This window comes from Vigna umbellata, chromosome 3 (assembly GCF_029865625.1).
Source record: "Vigna umbellata cultivar VRB3 chromosome 3, Vumbellata_1.0, whole genome shotgun sequence".
Classification (NCBI taxonomy): Eukaryota; Viridiplantae; Streptophyta; class Magnoliopsida; order Fabales; family Fabaceae; genus Vigna; species Vigna umbellata.
The window spans coordinates 12811104-12821999 of NC_142167.1; the positions used below are offsets into that span (position 1 = coordinate 12811104).

A 10896-nucleotide genomic window follows, 5' to 3' on the forward strand; every position below is an offset into this window, starting at 1 on the left:
GCTACTTGAGTCATTATCATTCCAAGCAATCTAGACCTTCTTCTTTTTGTGACTTTTCTTTTCCTTTCTTTCTTCATTTCTCTTGTTGTTTGAACAATCGACTTTTATATGGCCTCTTTCACCACATCTATAACATTTGAAGCTTGATGAGGAGCCTTGATTGTCCTTCTTTTTCTTCAAGTGTTGGCTTCTAGATGATTCATTGCCATTAAGCATAGATTTTCTTGCTCATCTGAATCGCTTGAGCTTGAAGACTTTGATGTAGAGCTTGAATCAGACAATGTCAACTTATTCACATATGTGACTTTATCATGGGTGACTCTTAAAAATTCTCACATTTCCTATGCTGTCTTACACACAAAAATTCTATAGAATTCATCAAGCACCACACCAGAAGATATAATGTTACGAGCCTTAATATCAAATTGAGCTCTTCTATTTTCCTCATAAGTCCAATAGTACTTTTAGGAATATAAGGACCATTTTGTACAGCTTCCCAGATGTCTCTATCAACAAAATCCATGAAAATTTCCATTATGACTTTCCAGAATGCATAGTTATCACTAGTAAAAAGTGGTAGTCTGTTGATGGAAGCACCTTCAGCCTATACATGGTTATCAACAGCCATTTTCAAAAAATTTGAAGAAATATCAAAGCAAGCTCTGATATCAATTGTACGTATCAGCGAGTATAGTGGAGTGGAATAAAAATGATCATAAAAGAAGCAGAAAACGTGTAGCGGTCAATAAACAAGATACAATGGTTCGTTTTAAAAGTTTGATTTTCTTATAGAACTTTTATCAAATAGTTGGTGTGCTAAAAATTTAAAGAGTGTAGAGATGAGAAAATCAACACAGAAATTTTATCCTGGTTCGAATAAAAAGATTCTACCTCTAGTTGTTAATCACTATGAATAATGCTTAACCTTTTTCATTAAAAATATTGTTGTACAGATTACAAGATAATGAAATGAGCAAAGAATAGAAAACACCTTCCTTCAAAAAACGAACGGAAGAACCTTCCTTCGACTAACGAATGGAAGAACCTGCCTTGGCCAACTTGAAGAGAATCGCTCCGACCTTAGACACACTAAGCACGAGTTTCTCCTATTCACAAGACTTGACAAAAGGCAACACTATCACTTGATAACTTCCTCAGACAAACTGTATTCTCAAATGGCATAGATCCCTTTTCACTCATAGAGAGTTTCCCTTAGGCACAAAGCTCTAATACTCTCAAAATAAAAAGATTACTTTCTAAGAGCTGCGGAAAATACTATTTATAACCCAAGGTTCAGAAAATGAAAAGACAACTCCGAACTGCCAAATATAATTTATTATCATAACTGATAATCAATTATTTGTATTCGCTATGGGGTTTTCAAAAAGTGATAATCGATTATCCTGCGTGATAATCGATTATTTGCGTAACCTGGGCAATATTAAATCAGACATTGATAATCGATTATTCTGAGCAATAATCGATTATTTGCACGAGCAACTCTTTTCCAAATAGGCTCGTGACAATCGATTATTACACCAAATAATCAATTATCTACGCAAAGACTCTCTAAACAAGAAAACTTGCTAAGTGTTCTTAAATCAACAAAGTTATTCCTATACAATTTATTCTACAAAATGCTTTTAAAGTGAATATAACAAGAGTCTTCAAGTCTTCATCTTGTAGCATCATCAAAACCATAATATCTTCAAGACACCAATGCTCCTCATTGGTAACACCCAGGGTTATAGCGTGCTAATTCATAAGCACACGGGAGACCGAATGTCCGTCTCAATACGCATCCACACTTTGATGTTTCCAATTCCTCAACAATGAGATCCAATGCATATCGTGATACATGTCCAATAAGTCTTCTATATCTGAATCCTTTACAACGACCACTTGTGAGCAAGGGATTTTTTTCAAATGATGCCTGAATCTTGTTGTGTTGTATGATAATGATGTTATGAATACCATCCCAACAAGAATAGAGATCTCTTATACTGGTGCCCAAAAATTTCTTCCGACTCTAATGAATAGACTCAAGCCTGAAAGAAAAGAAAAGCATCAACAGTAGCAAAAAATATTTATAAAAAATAACTAAGTAAAATAAAATTAAAAATACCTATTTTGTGGTTGTGTTCCCTAAATGTATTACTCTGTTCGTCCAAGCCTTTACAAAGTATGTACTGCATGGAATAATCCAAGTATGATTCACATATTCGAAGAATAAAGGTCATGAACTAGAGGCGTATTGAAGACAATTCATATAGTCACCAAACATGGTCTGATTAGCACATTCCATCATGTTTTCCCATGCCTCCATTAACACATCCCAAGCCTCAATAGAATCAACTAACACTTTGCATTTAGCTTTAACATTTTTAAGGATGTGAAACCAACATAACATCTGATATGACTCAGGGAACATTTACAATAACATTCATCAAAGCTAAGTCTCGGTCACTCACAATGACTTTAAAACCGCCCTCAGATGTCAAAAATAAACCTTTCATCCTTTTCAAAGCCAAAGTGAAATTATTTTTCCTTTCACTTGACAAGAATGCAAATGCGGCTTAGAAGGTTAACCCCATAAACATCATGCCAACAATCTCAAGCAACAAAAGTCTATATTTGTTTGTTTTATACGTCAAATCAATCAAAAGTACAATATTAAATGCGTTTAACAATTTCATCGTATTAGGACGTGTCTAAAAGAGGTCACTAATAACCTCTGATTCGTCGACACACTTTCTCCAATGAATGTACTTATCTCGATCCAACATCATCATAAGTTGTTGTAATTCAGTTTTGGAACCTTTCAATGATCATTTATACGCATGCCTTGCGTTGTAGATTTGTTTAATCGTTGTGACATTACGATCATTATTTTCTTTCAGGGTTAATAAATTATTTGCAGGTGTGACTTTACTCTTTGTCATATCAACGAGTAATGACTGTTCACTTGGAGTTAACCTGCCAGCATAAGGGTGACCAACTAAAGTTTTAATGAAATCATGGTTGTGATGTCCACACATCACCTTCAACACCCATTCGTCCCCATCAGAGCACGATTTACCCTTTAACCTAAACGAACACTCACATTTTCGAGTCCCGTATACACTAGCCTCTGCATCAGGTTTGTATTTCCGATATTTCTCACTTCTTTCACATGCAAGTAAGACAAACGTTTTTCTTCTCCGTACACCAGTAGCTATGTCAGATCTTATTATAACCACGATAAATCCTAAATTATAACTCATGTCTCTCACCAATTCAATTAAGTGATCGCGAGAAAGAAATATTTCATTTGTGGTAAAATTATTTGTAAAATCTCCCTCTTCAACTTCTTTTATGAAAGAAGAAAAATATGATATAAACTAGAATGAACTTGAGAATCCATATAATGGCAATATTCTTCTATTTTACACAATATTCACCTATACAATTATTAAATTATTAAACAAATAAAATACAAATTAATAAAAAAAATATTTACATAATTATTAAATTAATAAACTAACATTTTAAATAATGGAATCTATACAATATTCACCTACACAATTATATTAAATTAATCAACTAACATTATAAAAAAACTAACATTATTTTAAATTAACAAACTAACATTATAAATTAATAAACTAGCATTTAAAAAAACTAATTATTAAATTAATAAACTAACATTATAAATTATGAAATATATACATATACAATAAATAATTAAAATAAAAGAATAAAAAATAAATAAATAATTGAATACAGTAAACTTGAAACGAATTTTCATATCCGTAAATACCTTCAACGAATATCAAAATCTGTCAATGAAATTCGATATCCGTTGAAGGGTCATCGAATATAAAAATCTATCAACCCTTCAACAGATTTGAAATTTCATTGACGGATTTCAATATCCGTTAACAAATTTCGATATCCGTTGAAAGCATTCACGAATATGAAAATCTGTTTGAAGCCTCCGTTTAAGCATTTGTACCTACGACGAGCTGGTACAAGCCATTACCACCACTATGGACGACCATTGGACCACCTTCCTGCACCATGAACCTCTTCAACCAAGTTCTTGCACCACCACACGAGCACACCACCACACGAGCACACCACCACCAAGGAAGCACACCACTATCAAGGAAGCACACAACAGAGAATGAGAATGAGAATGCCATTTCTGTGAGGGCGGTGTATATAGTGGGGACCAGTTATTGAAGTGGTTAAAAGTTAAAAAATTAGGTGAAGCAGTAATTTTCTTTTTCACTGGTTAAATTGTTCTCTAAGGGACAATTGTGAAATGAGGTGATGGAGAAAGAAATCTGGTGTGGTGTAAGGAGAAACCCTCTCACCTAACTCACCTAAAGGTCATAATAACAAAAGATGAAATGACACAAATCGAAACCTTAGAACAAAGTATAACCCCAATTCAAATCTATCATATTATCTTACAAAGCTAGTAGACCAACTTCCTTTTCTTGAATTCTCAAAATAGAGCTCTCAATATAAGGAAAACATGAAAGCCAAAAGGTACTACCAAACAAAACAGGTTGAATGCAATATTGATCATGTCACTTAAAATCTCATTAACTCCAATTACAACTTTGACACAATAGATGATTGCGCACTACTCACACAATGAAAAATTTGTCATGCGAAAATAAAAGATGATTCTACATAAAATATATTAATTTTTCCAAGCGCCATTGCCAAATTCTCTTTATGTGTTACATCATAGAAACATTTTACTAAACGATAAAATGTGTTATTTTTTCTTTTTGTAAAATCATCACATTGTAAAATATTTCTCCCATAAAAAGTTATTATTTGTATGTCCTTTCACCAAATAATAATTTTTATACTCTTTTTAACAACTTTTGTTGTTGTTAAAAGTGACAAAAATATAAATACTTACTATTTTATTATAACAAGTTTTGACAACATCGTAAGGAACTTGTGTTTCAACTCAAGACAGTTTTAACATTTGTAACTATTTTAGACTTATGTTTATGTTTTTCAGTTATCTTTTTATACTTTTTAATACGTCGTTTGTCTATAAATACTTATGTTTTTTCTATTGATTTTGTTTATGTTTAATATTTGTTTTGAAATACGACTTAGTGATGATCTAGTTGTTACAAAATTTTAGAAACAAAATTTCAGTACCAAAACTAACTAAGTCTCAAACCAAACAATACAAATCATCATAAATGAAATTGTATTTAGCGCACGCTGGACTTTGATACATGTATTTTGCACATATTTATGTCAAAGAATTGAGTAAGCTGATTAAAACTTTGATAGTAATTAAGAAAATCAAACTCAACCTTAGAAAAAGTTTCAATTCTCAACTAATTAAACTTTCAATATACATACATACATACATATATATATATATATATATATATATATATATATATATATATATATATATATATATATATATAATATTTTTTCAATAAACACATTTTTTTCCCAACCTTTTTTCTTGTTGTCATATCATATTTTCTAGAAACCCATCACCTCTCTCTTTTATTTTTTAGTTTCCCTCTTTGACTAAGTATAAATTGGTGTTTTAGGTATCATTCATATGCAATAGAGTCTTCCTCAGCCCAGTTAGAAAAAGACTTTACTTGCGTAGACGGACACTTCACTTCATGAAGTAATTAAGACACATTCAAAACATTAACATTATAGTATAGAAACAAAGATCATAAAAGTTTTAGCGATAAACAAGGATCATATATATAAAATAACAGTACGTAACAATTAACGATTTTCATGCATCTTGGAATGGACTAATAAAGTTATGTCTGCAGGAACAGCTATTTTAACGTCATAATTATCGTACCAACCAACAACATGCAGGTCTCTCTGCTCGATCGCTTTGATTTGATCTCTAATGTCAGTTCCTACGGAAAAAGGGTTTTCCATCACCTTAACTACACACACATTACGTTACCAATAAATTAAGTTAATTAACTAAACTCATCACTCGCAATATTATTATTTGAAACACAAAATATTATTCATTAGGGATAGTAAGGGACCCCAGGCCAGTAGGGTAGTACTGGAACTGTGTTGTAATCTTCCAAAGTGAAAGAACAGTTTCCTTCTCCAATATTCTGATGATGATGATGATGCTGCTGCTGCTGCTGCAGTGTTCTCCGTTTGGAGCAACGCAGAGCCTCTGACGTGCTTTCTACTGTTTCTTCTCCAGAGATTTCTGTGTAACCTGTTGACACTTGTGTTCTAGAAGCTTGCTCTCTCAGCATACCCTTCAACTTCATTACCTGCACACGCAAAACAGCTAAAGGAAGTGACCAGTTCCAAAGAATGAATGTCTACTTCATGCTACACTTCACCAAAGCACCAATCATTACGTCATTGCAAGCACCGAAAAACAGTGTTGTGAAAAAGAAAAGGAGTTGTATAAGTGCTGCTAAAAGTATATTTTCTCAAATGTGAAAGAAAAAGGTTCAACAGAGTGTGTGTATAATTAACTCCAACTCTGGTGCATCCAAGAGAAAACCCAGTTCAAATTTATCAAATTTATCACTTTTTTTTTTCTGGGTATAGAAATCTCAATACGTGTCTACAAAGAGTGAGGTGTCTATTTTGAGGTTGAAAGAAACAGAAAAGAAAAATGTAATCGATATTATGATATCAGAAGAAAAGGATAGACATGGAAAGCGACAAATGGGTGATTGCACTATCGTCACGTGTGTAAAAATTTGAGATTTGGGAACATATTGTTTAAGAAAATAATTCACGGTGACCCAATACCAGATGACATGTATACAGGGAAAGAAAGAGAGAGAAGTACATATATCATAATTAGTGTGTGATGTGATAAAAAAAAGAATGAAAAAATAGTAATAAACGATGATATATCTAATCACTGTGTTGTGTAAATGTAACCTACCTCTTCCTCTAGCTTCTGTTTCTCCTTGGATATGACATCAAATTCCTGTTTAAGTGAATCGTACAAGTGTTCGAGTTGCTTGTTCTTCCACCTTGCACGCCTATTTTGGAACCAAACAGCAATTTGGCGAGGTTGAAGCCCTAACTCTTTGGAAAGCTTCATCTTCCTATCAGGGTCTAGCTTTATCTCCTTCTGAAAACTACTCTCCAACGAGTCCAACTGGTCAGTCGTTAATCTCTTCTTCTTGTCCTGGTTCCCGCAGTTCATTTTTTCCATGGACGAACTTGACTCTGCTATATTTTGTTGCTTCACTTCAATTCCTTGATTAAGTAACAGACAGAAACAGAAAGAGAGTTTTCGGTGAACAAGAGTTGCAATTTTCTTAAAGGGTTGAGTGTCTTTTTTAACGTTGACCGAGCCAAAATATGAGATGTAGTTGCCAAATTAACTCGGCTGTTGCTTTAACATAGGAGTATACCTATTCTATTGTGTAGCAGTTGTTGAAGAAAAGCAATAATTATGGAGCGTAATAGGTTGAAGTGGAAGTTACTATTCATTCGAAGTTTACAAAAATAGAGTGTGGAAAACGTAAAAGAGTGAGTAAAATGCATGGTAGAAGGGAGTAAGCAGTGAAAAAGAAAAGTAAGTTGATGCCAATCAGGGAAAAGGGTGAAGAAGGGTTTTAGAAGAAGAGTAGATAGTTAGTTTACCTGGGTATGGTGTGTAGTTGTAGTTGTAAAGGAAGCCGAAGGAAGAGTCTGGTCGAGGAACATAACGTCTTGTGCTTCCATTCCACTCCATGTCTGCTCTTGTTTTCTTGTCTCTCTTCCCTTTAACTTATCACACTCTTGCTCCAAGCTTTATATGGACCTCACTTGCTTCGGCAAATACATGGACCACACAGGCAGTGAAGAGAAGATAGAGAGAGCTGATAAATAGAGTTTAAGGGATTAGATTCCTCTAAGAGAAAAATAAAAAGAAAAGAATAGAGTTTATGGCATTTAAAGGTGTACTGAGAAGGATTTAAAACAAAGGTGGGTATATTAAGAGAAGGGATGTGAATTTGGTGAGGTTTTTGTTGCGTGGATGATCCTACTTCACTTTTGGGGCGCAACAAAGTATTGTGTTTAATGCAGAGACCGTACTAGAGAGTAGGTTGGGAAGAGAGAGAGAGAGAGAGAGAGAGAGAGAGAGAGAGAGAGAGAGGAAGGCGTGAAAAAGGGAAGGCATGTGTCAGTTGGCCCCCAGGAAGGCTTGAAAGGGGACCATATTTGATCATAGACCTATGAATCGGGTGTTTCAATTGTGGCACTATCTCTTTGTGTTAGAAGAAAAAATGGTGGCAGTTTTGCAAAATGGGTAAAATGGGTTAGAAAACGGGAAATTAATAGCAACATAGGAGAACTCGTTTGGCCCTCAAAAGAGGGTACGTGAACCTGTCATCACTGCTACACTCATATGAGACAAATAAAGGAAGGTAAATAAAACACAACACATAGCCTCACCTCACTCACTTGTGTTTCTTTGAACCTCCACCTCTCCCTTTCACCTTAATTATATCTTTGCAGTGTCACAGAGAAGAAAGCTGAGACAATCTCACTTTCACCTCTCCTGTCTCTAGATCTATCTATCTGTTGCTTCCTTGCACAAAATCGGGATCTGGGTTTCCATTTCAATTTTCCTGCAAACAAACAAATCCATTCATTGTCTGTGCTTTCGTTTGGTGCACAGATTCCACTGGTGTTTCTCTGTACCTTTTGCTCCCAAATTAAAGCAGAGCTTTGAGCGATAAGGAAGGCCTTTCTTTCGGCCCCAAAATCCTGACAGAGATAGGTGAGACAAAGCTCTTTGTAGTATCCAACTTCTACTTCTGCTTCCCCTCCAACTTCTTTCTCATCTCCCATCCTCACTCACTTAATACTCTCGTCTCATGTACCACTCATAATAATAATTCATATCCCACTATCTCTTTCATTACATCACATCACAAACTAATTCTTCCATTTCTTCAATCATCTCTCATTAATTACCATCTCACAAACAAATAATTAACTCATCATCTTTTGTCACTACAATCTCATCCATAAATTCCTTTTATTGACGTTGCACCCATATCCCTCAGATCATGTAAATGTTACCATTCTTTTAGCTTTACTTTAATTAATTACATAACTTGCTTATTTCTTTGTGGGCCTTTTAAAGAAACCTATTTATTTTAGTAAATGCATTCGACCAACTACAATTGCTCTTTTATAATACTTTTCGTTGCTTTTTTATTTCGGCCGTGGATCTAGAGTAAATGTAATGATTGATTATATATATGATTTATTAAATAACATCTTCTTATACTGTTATATTAAGAGAAAAAAATTAAAAAGAAGGAAAATATGAAGTGACCTTAATTAAATGTAACTTATAATAGAGTTTTGTTGGAGTGAAAAAGATGAAAATTAATTATTTCTTACTAAATAACACTTTTCTCTTTAAAAATCCAAACTTGAAATGTCAAATACAAAGGGATGGCAATTTTCATGTTCTTTTGGATTTTGGAGGTTCTTGTGGGTACTATTTCATTTGACTACGGAGACAAGGATATATGAGGAAAAATTCCCACGAAACACATTTGATGATGTTGATGCGATCTTTCCCACATGAAATCTCTATAAATAAACCACATTTTAATCCTTTTAATGTGATTTAATTTCTGTGTCTTAAATATTATGACATAGATATAAAAGTTCTACGTAAAACTATACTATATTAAAAGTTGTCAAAACTAATTAATACTTAATTTTTCTACTGGTTCTTAGCATAAAAAAACACCTTTTATTCATAAACAATGAGCTTTGCTTACATAAACAACAAATTTATATTAAAAAAACACCTTACCGATGCATTTAAACAGCTTCCAGAAGTAACAACATTGTTAATGATTTGGTAGAGGAGAAAAAAAGAAAGAGATTACGTAAGAAATGATACAATAATGAAGAGAAATAGATAAAAAAATTATATTGCATGAATTGCTGTATGTGCATCGTATCTCGATATCAAATAGTTTAATATTGAATTTTTAATAATATATGGTTTGAATGTTATAGGACATTATCACGAGGAGTTGTAAGGAGTGAACGAGCATAGGAGAAAAAAAGTTACTAGAAGCCAAGAAAATTGGGAACTGTAACGGAGGAACATTATGAAAACATAGAGAGTAAGAGAGCCCCACGTGAGCACCGTTCTCAGAATATCACACCTTCTGAAACTTCAACAATGACTGAGGATGTTCCAGTAATTTGTCTACGTGACCACTCTCAATTAATTCATTTACAGAACCAATCAGTTATAGCTTAATCGACCATTAGGTCAAAAACAGATCAAACTTCTCTAGCTCTATGCCATTATTGTGTTTACTCATCTTTTTTACTTTTTGTCATGATCGAAGAAAGAAAGAGTACAAATTTGTCAAACAAGAAAAAAAAAACTAGTTACTCTTTTTTTTTTTTATATCTGATTATGACAACGTAAACAGAATTCTAACTTTTGGAGGGCACACAAATTTGTTTGTATATATATATATATATACATGTTACAAAGCAGATTAAATAACCTTGCTTTATTTTTGCTGAATTTCTTAAAAAATCTGGATTATAGAAGGATTATTTATAGTTTACTTAGCTAAATTGTTAGAAAAGCATAGTTTTATCAGGGAAAATAAATCTCATGATAGATCATGGTTATGAGTAGTACAGGTGTAGAAATTTGATCCATAGAGAAAAAGTTCAAGAGGGTTTGGAGTTAATGCACTAAAAATGAAATGCTGTCACGTATATATAGGCCACAAATAGTGTCAGAATTTTGAAAAAAAGAAAAAAAAAACAAACAAATGCACTTTTACCCTGATGTTTAAACGTTTCATAATGAAAGAATTTCAAGTGTTTTGAGTGGGAAAATAATGAACTTGTTTCAAT

General features: G+C 33.2%; 1 protein-coding gene across 4 annotated transcripts; it reads right to left on the bottom strand.

The window, feature by feature from the left end:
• Positions 1-5769: 5769 nt before the first annotated feature.
• LOC124835845 (homeobox-leucine zipper protein ATHB-22-like) lies at positions 5770-8844 on the bottom strand. Of its 4 annotated transcripts, XM_088108734.1 has the most exons (5): positions 8686-8842; positions 8437-8612; positions 7642-7859; positions 6932-7251; positions 5770-6299 (listed from the first exon to the last, which is right to left on the bottom strand). In XM_088108734.1, exons 3-5 carry the CDS (start codon positions 7730-7732, stop codon positions 6039-6041), a joined length of 672 nt encoding a protein of 223 aa, XP_087964860.1. In that variant the 5' UTR covers positions 7733-7859; positions 8437-8612; positions 8686-8842; the 3' UTR covers positions 5770-6038. The 4 variants fall into 4 exon arrangements, with proteins under 4 accessions (XP_087964860.1, XP_087964861.1, XP_087964859.1 ...); XM_088108735.1 differs by having other exon boundaries at positions 8446-8844; XM_088108733.1 differs by having other exon boundaries at positions 8437-8844.
• Positions 8845-10896: the final 2052 nt, after the last annotated feature.

Coding starts and splice junctions, on each gene's coding strand:
- LOC124835845 (XM_088108735.1), bottom strand. CDS start 7,732: ATGGAGTGGAATGGAAGCACAAGACGTTATGTTCCTCGACCAGACTCT. Junction 7,252..7,641: donor CAACTACACACCATACCCAG/GTAAACTAACTA, acceptor TACTTAATCAAG/GAATTGAAGTGAAGCAACAA. Junction 6,300..6,931: donor AACAGAAGCTAGAGGAAGAG/GTAGGTTACATT, acceptor TTGCGTGTGCAG/GTAATGAAGTTGAAGGGTAT.